At 39.6% G+C, this 16,903-nt stretch overlaps 1 protein-coding gene across 10 annotated transcripts in view; it reads right to left on the bottom strand.

Annotated features, from left to right (window-relative positions):
- The window catches only part of LOC144511276 (zinc finger protein 280D-like), a 112,728-nt gene that overhangs the window by 14,605 nt on the left and 81,220 nt on the right, over positions 1–16,903 (bottom strand). For 8 of the 10 annotated variants that reach the window (XM_078241434.1, XM_078241435.1, XM_078241442.1 and 5 more), the window contains 5 exons: positions 14,960–15,207; positions 13,454–13,594; positions 12,378–12,440; positions 8,770–8,891; positions 6,498–6,525 (listed from right to left, as the gene is read on the bottom strand). In XM_078241434.1, coding sequence (XP_078097560.1) covers positions 6,498–6,525; positions 8,770–8,891; positions 12,378–12,440; positions 13,454–13,594; positions 14,960–15,207 — 602 coding nt within the window. The remainder of the gene's footprint in view (positions 1–6,497; positions 6,526–8,769; positions 8,892–12,377; positions 12,441–13,453; positions 13,595–14,959; positions 15,208–16,903) is intronic. The other 2 variants (XM_078241436.1, XM_078241438.1) reach the window with 1 other exon arrangement.

Raw genomic sequence — 16,903 nt, 5'->3', positions numbered from 1 at the left:
AAATCAATTGTGAGACAAGAGCATAAGGTCTTTTGAGATAGGGCATGGTCAGTGTTTAAACTGAGTTTCAATGCTTGCAATTAGGCAATTCAACTTTATAAAAGTATTATCTCCTCGCAGTGTTCTCCTCTGGTCAGTGGTTGCATTGCTTTGTTCCATTCCAAGTTCAAATGTTTTCAAAGCCCATTAGTTAGAAAATTAATGCTATGCTTACTGATATGAAGCTAACTTCAGCCATTTGTTTTATTCATAACGAGGGGAGACAAGGTAAGGTTCTTTCACTTGGAAATGCCCTTTGAGCTTTTGGCTTGCACTGAATTTTGCAGGCTTCATTCTGGAATTCAAGAGGCGTGAAAACCACATTTTCCTGCATGTTGCTACTGCTTATTTCCTGGACCAGATTTGGAAGATCTGCAAGAAAGAATGCCTGCTCTTGCGACAGCTCAAGAATTTTAGCTCATCTGCAGAATCAGACAGCCAAACCGCACAGGAGCTGCAGCCAAAACCAGTGTCGAGAAATGCATCAAGCAGAGCAACTTTTATGATGTGGGTGAGGCGGCAGCAACAGAACAATTGTTTTTTTGAATTTGGGACAGGGGGCAGTTCAAAAGTACATCTATCGGAGAGCCAGAAATGTGGTGGGAAAAGCCTCTATGATCCAACAGGAGGACTGGAAGGAAAGTGTAGCTCTGAATTATAGTTGGAAGCTATTAAAGCTTGAGAATGCTTCTGTAAACTGACAGGTGGGTATAGGGAGACAATGTCATGGACTGGTAATGACAGTCTTCATGAAGTAAAGGAGAACTGTTTAGATTATATTTTTAGGAAGTAATGTTATGGTTACTCTATGCAGTAATCAAAATGTCACAATTTTCCTGGATTTTTAAAAATTAAAAATACACCGAATTGTTAAAAAATGAGCTACAATAAATAGTGAAGTTCAAACTTTTCCAAGTGAGTGCATCTCTATGTACCTAGACATTGCATTTTTAGGGACCCACTGGGCAGCACTGAAAGAAGCGTGCAAAATTCTAAATTTGCTGCCTACAGCCATGGTTGGGCCAGATGATCTGGGAGTCTTGAGCGTGTCAAATTGAACACAAAAGTTGGAGGGGAAAAAAAAGTGGATGGATTAGCGTGAAACCAATAACTAGTCACAGAGGTATCAGACCAGAACAGTTTAGTCCACCTCCATCTGTTGCCCGAAATAACCCCATGAAAATCCAGCAACTTGTTCCTTATAATTCTCAGGAAATGAAACCAAGTCATTTCCCCAGTTCCCACATTCCACAAGTTGCTTCCTCCTTGCCATCAAGCAGTGAATTTTACCAAATCATAGGATTAGTAATTTATAATTCAAACGTTTCAAGGCCTCATCTAACTGTACAATCCAACAAAGCTGGATACCATCATCTGAGTAAAGGAAAAAGCAAAATAAACCAGTAATACACAATCTGTTCATGAGGCTCTGAATTTATTTTGCTCAATTTAAGAAATCATAAAATACTGAAACTTGCTTGGCAATATTACTAAACATTTTGCAATAGACTGCAAGTTTATGTGCAATATCTTTAATATTAATAGCTTAATGTACGTACAAAAAAACATCAACTTGTATTTTAAGATTTTGTTAATGCTTATTTGGTTTACCCGTTTTAGTGTTTCTATAATATTAACAGTCACCATTGTTTCTATTAAGTTCTCAGGTGATCTGCAAAGCAAACTTACTTAAAAAGGCCGAGATTGTTGAAAGCATTAGAAATGAAATGTGACTAAGTATTAATCGGTTTTTGATTTAACATTTTCACTGTTCCAAACGGTTGATCATTTATGCTAATACATGTTATGCTGCTGTTTATCAACAAATAATTCACTATAACTATACATCCGAGACACGAACAGTCAGATTACAGAGTAGCTAACAATGAAACCAACAGATTTCCTGTATATTGATTCAACAGGCGAGTATTGCACACTAATTTTCTGCAGCAAAATGGTCAGCACTTACTTCAACAGGAATACATTCTATGAACGGCTACTCATATGTCAAAGAACGGCTGGTGATTGCTTTTACGTAGCATGGCTTCACTAGTGTCAATTTTTATCCACTGAAGAAGAGCACTAATATAATATGAAAGCTAGTTAATCATTTATTACATGATTCATGACCCTGTGAGCTTAAACTGTGGTCCTTTTCCGTCACAACATGTTACATTAAGCAGAATAAATAGATACATTGATTTTATCTACGAGACGACTACTTAGGCAATGTCCATTCCAACATTATGCATGGATCACTAATTTAACAACAAATTGGTTTTCTAGTCGGATGTCTGGTCTAAGAAATATAGTTCTAACCAACCCTAGCTCTGTAATTTATTTTGAGCCATCTCTATGGATGAATAAAGTTCACTTTCATTAATGATTTTGTTACATTTACAGCAAACAGGAGTCCTATTGATACTACTTCAAATCCATTCCCATTAACTACTTTAAATGGGCCTGATTAATGGCACAAAGCTGTACAATAAAATTTTAAAATTACGCAAACCACATCTGTTGTTATAAAACGTTGTTTTATTACCAGGAAGATCATCATCATACACCTAACGGTAATTAGTAGTACAAATCATTAATATCAGCAAAATAATGAAGTAAAACAAAATCAAAACAAAACAAATGATACTTTCAAACCACTTTCAGGTCAGGGAATTAGAATCCCCAAATGTATTTAATCATTAGCACAGTGTTCCTAAACGTTAAATACCGAGAGAATGGAATACCCATGTATTACAGCTTGTCATTGCTTCAACATTATGCATTACCATGGCCTAAGTGACAAATTTTTAACACATTTCAATAAAGATTTATCTTTGCCCCTTTAAAATCTAAAGCAATAGTGCATTGTTCAGCTAAGCTTATCTAACATTTACAACTTGCTTTCTGCAACAAGTTGCATTTGTATAGCACAATAAAATACTCTAAGGCACTTCACAGGAGTTCTATAAAGTAAAATTTGATGCTGTGCCACATGAGATATTAGGACATGAGGTTTTAAGGCATGTCTTAAAAGAGATAGAATGTTTTGGGAGGGAATCACAGGACTTTGGCCTTGGCAGCTGACTGCCAAATATGAACAAAGAACAACAAAGAAAATTACAGCACGGGAACAGGCTCTTTGGCCCTCCAAGCCTGCACCGACCATGTTGCCCGACTGAACTAAAACCCCCTACCCTTCCGGGGTCCATATCCCTCTATTCCCATCCTATTCATGAACTTGTCCAGACGCCCCTTAAAAGTCACTATCGTATCTGCTTCCACTCTCTCCCCGTTCAGCGAGTTCCAGGCACAGATACTGGAGCTGTCAGCGTGAAGATCAAAACTGAAGATATCCAAGAGGCCAGAATTAGGGTGTGCAGGTAAAGGATCAATGTGCATTGCCAAATATTAGAGAAGACCAACCTGAATGTTTGACTTTATATTTTTTCTTTTTTTAAAAAATGATAAAAGAAAATTGTTAAAGCCAAAAGCATGGTTCTCTTACTTGAATTTGGCATTAGGTCACCTGCTTGCACAGATAAACCTTAAATAAAATATTCAGTGTTACAATTCAATGACTTTAAGATGGTTCAATAATACACTGAAAAAAGTGAACAACTGGTCAGGCTATCGCTGCCCAAAAAAAATTAGCTTCAGTCTCTGAGTAAGGTGTCCATCCAGGTGCAGGTACAAATCCTCTAGAAAACGGTGGCACAGTGGTTAGCACTGCTTCCTCACAGCTCCACAAACCTAGGTTCAATTCCCAGCTTGGGTCACTGTCTGTGCGGAGTCTGCACATTCTCCCCATATCTGCACAGTGGTTAGCACAGCACCAGGGACCCAAGTTCAATTCCAGTTTCGGGTCACCGTTTGGAGTTTGCACATTCTCCCTGTCTGTGTGGGTTTCTTCTGGGTGCTCCGGTTTCCTCCCACACTCCAAAGATGTGCAGGTTGGCCATGCAAAATTGCTCCTTAGTGTCCCGGGGATGTGTAGGTTAGCGGGATTAATATGTGGGATGACGGGGATAGGGCCTGGGTGGGATTGTTATTGGTGCAGACTCGATGGGCTACGTGGCCTCCTTTTGCACTGTAAGTTTTCTATGATTTCTATGAAAATGAAAAATACTCCATCTAAAGAGGGAAGGGGATATCAAAAGTGCCTTAAGCTCTCATATCACAACAGATGGATGATTAGCTGAAGTTTTAGCCCAAGAATGAAAGCCATGCTCCAGTACAACTTCTGGAACACTCATATATGCAATAAAGGCCACAAACCTAATCAAACTGCACAATGACTGCAGTCCTCCATAAATTCTCCTTGCTTTCAGGCATTTTATTAAGTTAAAAGTGCTATACAAATATAAATTGTTGTTTAAATCCTTTATTTTAAAAATTCACATCAGGTAACATTGTAAAATAAACAACTGAAGAGCAACGATAAAACTTCTTAACCACCTGGACAAAACACTCTTGATTTTGTTTGAAATGTTATCTGGTTGGTCCCCTCAAAGACTCACGTGATATCCAACAAATCTGTGGAATATGCTGTGGAAGAGTTATAACTTAAATCTTTACAAAGCGGATGTCTGTATTTAATATGCTTAAAATTGCCAGTTAAGGTACACTGGAGCTGTCAACATTAGCCAATTTCTAAAGTTAAATTTTCAGTTGTGCATTGTATTATAGCAAGACAATAACTTGAGTAAAAGATTCTACTGTGCCCACCATTAGGCTGAAAGGATCGACCAAATGGAATTAATGTATTATTTTCTTGTCACTCATCCTTCTTTCCAGGTCATTTATCTTTCCCTCTTCACAGATTATCTGGTTGTGGATTGTTTCCCCAGCAGTGAAGGACTAGGGCTTCCCAATATCCACAATCGGAAGTAAAAACCTCCATTTATACCAAGTACCCTTCAAGTATAAATACAGGTATTTTCTCAATGATTATTGTTGCTCAACTATTCCTGCATCTATCAGTTTGTCTCCACTCTGAGGAACCAGGAAAGGGCTGAGGAATTACTGGCACAATCCTTAGACGGGGAGATTGTGAGTGAGAGGGTTGGTACATTTGTCCAACTGTGATAAACAGTGAAGGAATAGACCAAAATCTGCTTGAGCATGGAGTTTATTCCAAATGAAAGATAGACACACTACAGAAGGATAATTTCTTCGCTTGTATTTTTATAACTTTTAGGGAAAAAACACTAACTCATCTGTATCAAATAATAAATTACAACTACAGCTTAGCAGCATGAAATTAAAGACAACCATTAAAATTAGTCAAGTACTTTGGAGCTACTTATACCAAGAAGAAAAATATTTTTGCACTTTTCACAGGAGTGCCCAACTGGGAAAATAATTTTGTGAGTAATGTTGATTCTCAGACAAATACGAGGCTCAGAACAGATGGTACAACTTTAATTTTTCTGCAAATGTCGCAACCCCCACCACTCTCGCCGATGATTCACTGCATAAATATAATTATTTCTACAGCTTCTTTTAATGTATCTGAAAAGAAATGAACTGTGCAGTCGGCTGATATTAACTCTTCACGCTCAGGTATGACTTGTTGGCCCATCACAAAGGTCACTGGGGTTGCTCTGGGAACAAATGGATACCTGGAAGTGCAAAGCTTCTGGCAGGGGAATGCTTCACTCACTTAAAAGAAAGCTGCTACAAGGTGGACATTGATGAACATTTTATATAAAAATCACAGGGGAGTAGTATATAAATAAAATGAACTATGTTGAATAATTCCTGAAATTTCTTAAAGCGAATACAATCGGTGTGATCAAATTAGATTACACCTTACAATGGTTATGCGGTTGATATAAATCATTGGTATACAATCCAGTACATCAACTCTACAAAAAACTTCCATCTAGTAAAAGGAAGTCCCGTTCCTTCCAATTAGAAACAAAATACCATTTTAACATACTTATACATATTCCATGAGACAGCTTGTGAATGTTAGATATGCAACTGTGATGACACAAATATTCAAAATGAACTGTGAAACAACAATGATCAAGGAAGCAAATGTTTGTTGTTTGCGAAATATAATTACTGTATAATGAGTCATAGGTAGGAATCCACATCGCATTCATGCACTTTGAGCAGCTAGTTACAAAGTACTTGCAGACGGGTCTCCAGCTAGACTTTAAGTTGGATAATTTTGTTCAACATGGTGGAAAAGACGAAGTATTTAATTCTGATAACTAGTTCATTGTTACAAATCTAAAAACTACACTTACATTCAAATATACAAAAATAATAGTTCCAAATAGTTAAAAAGAATGGGGGAAAAATAAATTATACAGAAAGATTTCAATTGCTTATATATTCTTCAAAAGCTATAGCTATAAACAGAGATAAAGGAACAGAATATCCCAACTCATTAAAATGCAACTTCACAATGAAGATGTCAAAGAATATTGAATAAATAGCATACTTACTTTAACACATCGTCAACAACAGGGGAAGCTGTAAGAAAAAGAATCAGAAGTATAAAAAACATATCTTCATCCTGTTAAGAATTGATTTGCTATTGAATAAGGTTGGTCAAATTCAACAATTCATCAGAAGACGATAAGAAAGAGGAGCCAGAGTTGGCCCTTGGCCCCTCGAGCCTGCTCCGCCATTCAATAAGATCATGGCTGATCTTTTCGTGGACTCAGCTCCACTTACCCGCCCGCTCACCATAACCCTTAATTCCTTTACTGATCAAAAATGTATCTATCCTTGCCTTAAAAACATACAATGAGGTAGCCTCAACTGCTTCACTGGGCAGGGAATTCCACAGATTCACAACCCTTTGGGTGAAGAAGTTCCTCCTCAACTCAGTCCTAAATCTGCTCCCCCTTATTTTGAGGCCATGCCCCCTAGTTCTTGTTTCACCTGCCAGTGGAAACAACCTCCCTGCTTCTATCTTATCTATTCCTTTCATTATGTTTCCATAAGATCTCCCCCTCATTCTTCTGTCGTCATAACTCAGTATATTAACCATTTTACTCAATTTTTGTTTCATTCATGATGGACTGTATTTTTCAGTATCTCCCATGTCTTTTTCCTTATTTGTATTTTCAGTCTCTATTTCCACCCTCTTTTGACTCCTCCCTTTCTAGTTGAAACAGTATTCACAATCAGCTTTTTATTCTAACTCTCCTGGAAGACTCAGCTAGGAAAAAATGACAAAAATTTAAAATTAAGATAAAATTAACTAAGTACTATTTACTTGGAGTTCCGTGTTAGGCTAATGAGTAAACACACAACATGCCATGATCTTGAACCATGCCAACATTACATTTTCCAGTCCTCGCTGATTGTTTGAGGCAGACTTAAATCACTGTCCCCAGCTTCGGCAAAGGGGAAGAAAGGCAGGGTTCTGGGTTGCTGATATCTAGTGACCCTTGTGGCAATTGTGTGCGTGACGCAAGTGATTGAGCTCAAATGCAAACCCAAAGGTAAAAATCTTGCTAACACTCATTGTCTAGTGATATGCAAACTGGACAGTCATTTAAATAGGATATCCGTGGACTACTGGAGGACCATATGCCAGCACAAAAAATGGCCTTCAGCAGACAGTTAGATAAAATTGGAAAATGAAGCATCAGTAGGCAACTATTAGCATGATCAGCACAAAAGTACTGCAAGTGTGCAATTCTAACACTAGATTTGTTTTTCAAAGTCAAAGGAAACACAAATCATAAAGGCCTACTAGGGATTACATAAATAATTATACACATTTTATTCTAATGAAAGAATATTTGATGTTTCACTGAGGATTGGAGGGTGAGATTTTATTTCAACTGTGAAGAGTGAAGTAGCAGAATCACAGCTGCCATTCAGAACTATGAAAGGAATCATCATAACAAAAGATAAACACGAACACGATGAAGACAGGCCCTCAGTATCAGGAACAAAACTTTCAACAGGCTTAACCTTTTGGCTAAGATCAAGTGTAGTATGGTCGGCAGCCCATGGTCGGCCGCACTTGGTTGAGGTCATTAGGTTACACTGAAGCTTCATGTTTCATATGAAGCAATTTTTTAAAGCGGCATCTCGGCCTTTTGGCTAAGATGCAAATGAGCTCAAGTCTTGGAGAAGGAACCTCCCCCTTCTCCAATCAGCTTGGCTCATGTAGATCAGGCCCAGGACAGGGTGGTTTGGTCGCTCGCCCTGTCTTGTCAGCCTGGATCTGAAATGTTTCAACTTGTTGAGACTCTGAATTGGATTTGATTTGATTGAATTGGAAAAGTATTTAAAAAAACTTTCAAAAAGGAATGCACATTTATTTACAGAACTCCTGTCACCATTACTTAGTTACAAATAAACACCAGCGACACAAATTGTCACCCCCCGTATAATTCTGTTGCACTTCTTGACTGTTTGTTTAAAAGCAAAAGGCCAAGGACGTAACATGGACATTGGCTTATGAAAGTTAATGACCTTAATGTTGTGAAAGCACTAGACTAGCATACATAGTTGAAGCTGCAGTAACATTGAGGTTAATGGGTTGCCATTATTGCACAATGGCAAATTCTATCTCAACACATCCATGGCCATGAAAACACCTCACCACACCCTGCCCCCAAAGTAAACTGAACAGGAAAGTTGGCCCGAAAAGTATTGAACTTAACTCTAAGCATTTGGTTTTTAGAAAACAGATACTGATGATAAAAACAGCTCTTCATACAAAAAAAATCAGCAATTTTTTTTTTCACTTACCACCAGACTTTGAAATAATAAGACAGCCATGGTTTTGGTTTCGAACAAGATGTTTTGCCATGGCATCTGAGCCAGTAACATCAACTTCAAATGGACAATCAGCACACACCAGTTTGATATCTCTGCCACAACAAAGTACAATACTCAGTGAAAACAATAATTCTGTGACAGGTATTCCTTATTAGAATCATAGAATCTCTGCAGTGCAGAAGGAGACCACTTGGCCCTATCAAATCTGCACCAACTCTTCCGCGCCCACTATCTCTGTAACCCCGTGCATTTACCATGGCTATTCCACCTAACTTACACATCGTTCGACACCAAGAGGCAATTTAGCATGGCCAATCCACCTACCCTGCATATCTTTGGACTGTAGGAGGAAACCCACGCAGACATGGGGAGAGAGAACGTGCAAACTCCACACTGAGTGGTTCCAGCAATGAGACACTTCAGTTATGAGAATAGATTGGAGAGGTTGAGACTGTTTTTCTTGGAGAAAAAAACTAAGAGGAGATATGATAGAGATGTTCAAAATCATGAGGGGGCTGGACAGAATAGATAGTGCTAAACTGTTCCTGCTCATAAAAGAATAGGGAATGATAGGGCACAGATTGAAAGTGGTTTGCAAAATAAACAAACGTGAAGTGGAAAAAAACTCAAGTGAATGGTGTGGATCTGGTATGAATTGCCTGCAAGTGCGGTGGAGGCAGGTTTAATCTAGGCATTCTAGATGACATCAGATGGAAAAGACAGGGTAATGGCATCAGGTCATGATGTTCTATGCCAAGTCAGTACAGGCGGGATGGGCAAAATAACCATCTTTTATACCGTAATAATTCTGAGTGTCTTGAATGGCCTAGCAAACCTCTCAGTTGTATCAAACAATTAAAAAATCTTCAATAAAACTGGATGGACCACCCAGCATTGACCAAGGCACCGGAAACAATAACTCAGTGCTGTCAACCCTGCAAAGTCCTCATGGACTGATGACTTGTGCCAAAATTGGGAGAACTGTCTCACAGACTAACAGTCACATACACAGAATCATATCTTGCAAACAATATCCCAAGCAGTGCCATCACCATCCCAGACAAGGAGGGAGTTGCCCTGGGAGTCCTAAACAATCTATTACCAAACCCATGGTCTCATGGCTTCAGGTCAAACATGAGCAAGAAAACCTTCTGATGATTACCATGTATTGACCCCCTGCCAACTGATGAACCAGTGTTGAACACCACTCAGAAGAAGCACCAAGGTTGGCATGGGTGCAAAATGTACGCTGGGTGGGGAACGTCAGTGTCTATCACCAAGAGTAACTTAGTAGTTCCCCTACTGACCCAGCTGGTGGACTTCTAAAGGATACAGCTGCTAGACTGGGTCTGCAGCAGGTGGTGAGGGAACCAACAAGAGGGAAAAACAGAACTGACGTCATCCACATCAACACATTTGCCACAGATGCAATTATCCATGACATTATCAGTGGAAATGACTCCCGCACAGTCTCTGTGGTGACAAAGTCCCATCTTTGCATTGAGGAAACCCTCCATCATGTAGTGTGGCACTACCACCCTGCTCAGATATATTTCAAACTTATCTAGCAACTCAAGACTGGGCAACAATCAGGCGCAGTAACCTCAGTAATCTCATGGCCCAGCCTCTCCCCCACTCTACCATTGCCATCAAACCAGGGGGTCAACCCTGGTTCAAAGAAGAGTGCAGCAGAGCCTGCAAACAGCAGCACCAGGCATACCTAAAATTAAGTGTCAATCTGGTGAAGCTACAATACAGCAAATAGCACAAGCAGCAAGTGATGGACAGCACTAACCAATTCCACAAACAACGGATCAGACCCAAGTTCTGCAGCCCTGGTACATCTAGTCCTGAATTGTGGTGGACAACTGAAATAACTCACTGGAGGAGGGTGGTCCACAAATATTCCCATCCTCAAAGACTGGGAAGCTCAGCACATCAGTACATAAAAGGCTGAAGCATTTCCTGCAATGCTCAGCCAGAACTGCCAAGTGGATAATCCATCTTTGCTTCCTCCAGAGATCCCCAGCATCACAGATGCCAGTCTTCAGTAAATTTGATTGATTTCATGTGATAGCAAGTGCTGATGGCACTGGATACTGAAAAGGCTACGGGCCCTGACAATATTCTGGTAGTAGTACTGAAGACGTGTGTTCCAGAACTTACCACACACTTGCCAAGTTGTTCCAGTACAGCTACAACACTGGGATCTACCCAGCAATGTTGCCCATGTAGGTCTTGTATGAGCTCCTGACTTCATTACACTTTGGTTCAAACATGGACAACAGAGCAGAACACCAGAGGGGAGGGGAAAGTCACTGCCCTTGACATCAAGGCCACATTTCACCTTGTGGCATCAAGGAGCCCATACCTAGAACAAAGGAAGATGGCTGAGATTGTGGGAAGTCAGTCACCTCAGATCCAAAACATCACTGTAAGGGATCCATGGGGTAGTCTCCAAGACTCAAACATCTCCAGCTGCTTCAACAATGATTTTCCTTCCATCATAAGGTCAGAAATGGGGATGTTCATTGATGATTTCACAATGTTCAGCATCATTTGTGACTGAGAGAATACAACCTTCACCCCAACAGCACTGTGGGGTCCCTACATTACATGAATTAGCAGTTCAAAAAGGTAGTTCACCACCACCTTCTCAGGGGCAATTAGGGATGGGTAATAAATTCTGGCCTAGCCAATGATGCCCACATCCCTTGAATGAATAAAAAAAAAGTGGAACAACTGCACTTCAGAGTTTCAAGCAACAAAAAGGTTTGGCAAGGGAATTCCACAAACAGAAGTTAAATACTGAAATGCACCACTAATACTCTGCAAATATTTTGGACCGATTTTGAATGTAGTGGCTATTTTGCTTGGCACAAAAAGAGGTCTGTTTTGTGCTAATAACTCTTCTGTTGTCGTCAAAATTGAGAACAAATCACCTTGCTGGGATGCTGTGGAGAGTGGGACGGAGTGGGAAGTGACTATACTTCAGCCGTGCATGTGTAACAGTTTGGAAGCAAAAGGTATATTTTTGCAAAGAACATGTCAAAGGCGGCTGCAATATTCGATAACTAAATGGAAGTTAACCATGCTCAGCCATAGATGGAAGTGAAATCGATTGAACATTTCCCAACCTCTGCTAACTACTTTGCCACTTGTTTGCTTCTGCATAAAACAGAAGCAATAACTAAACTAAATCAGCTGTGCTTTAATAGAAGAAATGCTGTGACCTTTACATAGCAGCAATCAGTGGACAATATCAAATCCAATCTATTAAGATTTGCTATTCACTGTGACACCAGTACAGCGTTCACCCACTTACGACCCTATTTAACATGAACTTAATTCACTTAATGTTTTTCTTTCAAATTGGGCGATAGCTAATTTTTATGCAGAGGTCTCATCACTTTTGTCATCACCTATCAGCTCACTGAAACACCCTGATGATGAGGCTTTACACAAGCTTCACATATAAGAAATATACTGCCATTCTTTAAATGTGGCAAATTGATAGGTACCATTAGTATAATTTTCTCGGCGATACATTTATACTCAAATTATATTGAATTTCCTACCTCAATTTGTTTGAAAATTCTCTGAACATCAAAAAATGTTTTTTACTTGGAACAGTATGAAACCTGCAAAACAAAGTAGATAGTAAAAGGCCACAATGAGATAGGTGATAGCCCACTTAGATTTTATCAGTTGTACATTAGTGAAAATACTTTAAAAACTTCAATGAAATATATTACATACATCAATATACTTGTTTTTCTTAAATCCTATGACCACAAATTAACGTGATTTTTTGAAGGTTTAGTTTGTCAACAGCTGACTGCAAAGAGGTAAGAATCAAAGTGTTTTTAGGTCGTTTTTGATTTCACTTCAGTGTAAAAAGTAGTTCAGTGAGCAGGAAAGGTTGGGCCACCAAAATCTGTGCAAGTCAAGAAAGAAAATCTACCTCGGACCTTGCAGGTCCTTGAAGTTAAGCAACAGAAATTTGATGATGTGGCTAGACTTGCATTTAGCCACAAAATGATTTTTTTTTAAACTTCAGAGTAAAATCAAAGCACCCGCATTTATTGTGATTTTGGATACTTACCTGCCACTATGACAAGACAGTGACATTTATTGAAAATTAGGCATAGGACATGTTGCAATCTTGCAACCAGTAAAAAGCATTTTGGTGTATGACCCGATTGCTGACCTCAAATCATAGGAGACACACCAACATGATATCTGTGTCAGTGCACTATCCTTGTATGATAACTAATGAGTAGTGAAACGCTAACATTTGTTGTAACATCTGGTCCACCCATCTTATTCACATAAAAATTCTAAATTGCAAAGCCTCATTCCCCTTTCACGTCAAATCCATCGATAAACGTGCATCAAGCCAATAGAAACACAAAAAAATTGGTAACATTTATGCTCAAAAGCTGCAATGTACGCTACCTTGGATTCAATACCTTAGAAGAAAACAATGGGGGTGTGGGAAAAAGTATTCAGCAACTTGGACTTTTTTCACCACATTATTTAATGTGGCAATTTTATAAGAGGAAATCAATAAAAATGTATTTTAATGATCTCCAAGACCCAAGAATAATATAGCGTTTATTGTGGGTAAAAGGTTGCCAAAAAGACATCCTACCTTTTCAAGTGAGCCACATAAGATCTATTGCAGCTACTTCTGAATCGACAAAATGAGCAATGGGCATAAGTGGAAAAGTGATTGGCAAATACTTTAATTTCTGAGTCGCACTCGATACATTTGTGAACACCAGGTGTGGCCCTGTAAGTAACCAAGAAACATCAGAGTTAAGAGCTGATACAAAAGTACAAGTTCAATTGTGAATAAAATTAAATAGCTTCCCTTTTCTCTCATACTCAGATATACCAAATTGATTTTTTAAATTCAGAACATGACATATTAAAACTGTCACAATGCCACTTTCTCCAACAAGAGAGAATCTAACCTTCGTCCCTTGACATTTAATAGCACTACCATTGCTGAAGTCCCCACAAACAACATTGGGAGAGGCTTAAACCATGGATTAGAAACTGAACCTTACATATAAATACTGTGGCTACTCGAGGTCAGAGCTAGGAATCCTGTGGTGAGTAACTCACCTCCTGACTCCCCAAAACCTGTCCGCCATCTACAAGGCACAAGTCAGGAGTGTGATGGAATACTCCCCACTTGCTCCAACAACACGAGAAGCTTGATACCATTCACGACAAAGCAGCCCACCTGATTGGCACCCCATCCACGAACATTCACTTCTTCCACCACCGATACACAGCGACAGCAGTGCGCATCTTTGACATGATGCACGGCAGGAACTCATCGAGTCTCTTTATAAAGCACCTCCCAACCATCAATAAGTACCAGCTAGAAGGACAAGGACAGCAGGCATATGGGAACACCACCATCTGGCAGTTCCCCTCTAAGCCTCTCACCATCCTTACTTTTGAAATATATTGCCGTTCCTTCACGGTCTCTGGGTTGAAATTCTGGAACTCCCTCTCTCGCAGCACTGTGGGAGCACCCGCACCATGTGGACTGCGATTCAAGAAGGCAGCTCAGCACCACCTTCTCTAGGTCAATCAAGAATGGGCAATAAATAATGGTGCCCACATCCCATGTGGGAATTTAAAAAGTTTGGATGACAACAATTGTTTAGTCAACACTTGACTTGCCTATTTGGGTACTCTGGATAGTTGTCAAATACAGTTATCCCATTTGATGAACAGAAAGACTGACTGGAACACTGGTCAATAATTTGCACATAAACCAACACAATGCAAAATTGACAGACTAGTCATTCCTCATTTTTTGTTTGCAGGATGTTAACTGCACAAAATAACTACCACTACCACGTTTACCTACATCACTTTATTTCTCTTTTAAGTGATTCACTATGTGGATTTGAGCCATGATATGAAAACATTGCATAAAAGTACTGGTCTGTCCTACAAAACTTCACTAAAAACATTCAAACAGATCAAATAGATTGAGGAAATGAACTCATTCAGGAGTTGTAACTTTCAATGAAATTAACACAAATCCTGAAGCTGAAGCAGTTATTATTTTAGCTTCACACATTCTTGTTTGTTCATTTTTCTTTAGCTGTGCAAATAACATGACATAATTTACCTGAAAGATCGCAGCACCAAGTTAAGGGATTTGGTTATTTTTTTGGCTGGGATTTCTTTCTTTGCACCTTGCTTAAAGTACGGTGTTGGCAATGAACTTCCTTCAGTGTTAACTTTGCTTATAGTTGGTGATTGCAGTTTAGTGTTTACTGTGACTGATGAGGGGCACTGGAGTGCATTTGCAGTGTTAATTGAAGGCGTGGAAGATGATCCCACCTGATACGGTGTCATGGAAGCACGAATAGTAACCTGTTAAAGAGACATCAATCAGAAGACTGTAGGAATTCCACTCGGAGCAGTGATACCATTGTTCAGATCATCAGTAAACATTGAGGAATTTCTATTATCTATCTTCTCTTATGCAATGAATCCAACATATTGAAAACTATGATCCCTTCAACAAATGTCCTAGCTGTCGGCTTTTCAAAGTGGTTTTCCCAAGGCAATCCAAAGGGGTCAGTAATGTCATCAGATTTCTGACCACCTGTGGCCAGACAAACTGTGACAACAATGCTTTGAATATTCAGCAACTAATTTTTTGGGTTCCAGTGCACGAATAATGGAATGCAACACATACACTAAGTGTGGCATGCTTGGGAGGAATAAATGACTTTGAATCAGTGGGAGTTTTTCTTGCCTTTTGTCTGAGTCAATTCGATCCAAAATGATAGAGACTTGATGATGGGTACCTTCCTGGTAGAACTGAATGGCTTGATAGGCCACTTCAGGCGACAGTACAGTGCAGGAGTAGTGTCACATATAGACAGGAGCGAGTAAGGAAAGCATGTCTGCTTCCAAAAACGATATTAATGAGCGAGAATACAAATTACTCAATCAGGTAGTTTCACTTTCCCTGAAATGATTTCGAATTACTTGCAGCTTTTTAAAACATTAATTAAAATTCTCTAAGATTTAATTATTCTGCTGCTGATGTGCAAGTTTGTGGAGCCGATATAGCATAGAATCCCTACAGTGCAGAAGGAGGCCATTCGGCCCATCGAGTCTGCACCGACAACAATCCCATTCCAGGCCCTATCTCCACAACCACACTAATCCCTCTAACCTGCACATCCCAGGACACTATGGGCAATTTAGCATGGCCAATCCACCTAACCAGCATGCCTCTGAACTGTGGGAGGAAACCAGAGCACTCGGAGAAAACCCACGCAGACACAGGGAGAACGTGCAAACTCCACACAGACAGTAACCCAAGCCAGGAATTGAACCTGGGTCCCTGGCACTGTGAGGCAACAGTGCTAACCACTGTGCCGCCCACAAAAACTGATACCTTCCTATGTGGTCACAAGATCAAACAGATACATTTTCTGGTCTGTTGGCGCTAAATGCTATTGGCATAATCGGAGATCAATTGAAGAGCAACGGTTTCTCTGCTGATGGGCGGATGTTTGGAAATCTGAATCCACTGCAAGAACATAACTTACTGCCTGTGTGCGCGCACACGTATGTGCGTGCATGTGTGTATGGGGGCGGGAAGAAATAAGTCACTTTCCGATTCAATCTTCTCCACATTGATATTGAAGGTGGCAGAGAAAATAATGGAATTAGGAGATTTAATCTGTGTCCTATCACTATGGAATTCAATGCATGAGGGGCTGCATTACTAAAAATAAATAAGCATAAACCGTGACCAACCAAAGCAGCTCCACAGTTTCACTTTCATCAAAATGAAAATATCTGAATCATAAAGTTAAGTATACTTGTGGCTTAAAGTATGGAAGATAACCACAGCATTAAAAAAAACTGAACACAAGCACCATGCTGAACTGAATACAAGCACCATCCTGCAAGAATCATTCTTGTCAACACATGAATTAATGCAAGGAGTGACTCAACACCACAGTGAAAATATGATCGCACGGGGGTGAGATTCTGTGCCAAGTTTTAAATCTCACGACCCAGTTACTGAAACGGACAACAGAATAAT

The sequence above is a fragment of the Mustelus asterias genome, chromosome 24 (genome assembly GCF_964213995.1).
Source record: "Mustelus asterias chromosome 24, sMusAst1.hap1.1, whole genome shotgun sequence".
In the NCBI taxonomy this organism is placed as follows: Eukaryota; Metazoa; Chordata; class Chondrichthyes; order Carcharhiniformes; family Triakidae; genus Mustelus; species Mustelus asterias.
This window is presented reverse-complemented; position numbering and strand designations above follow the sequence as displayed.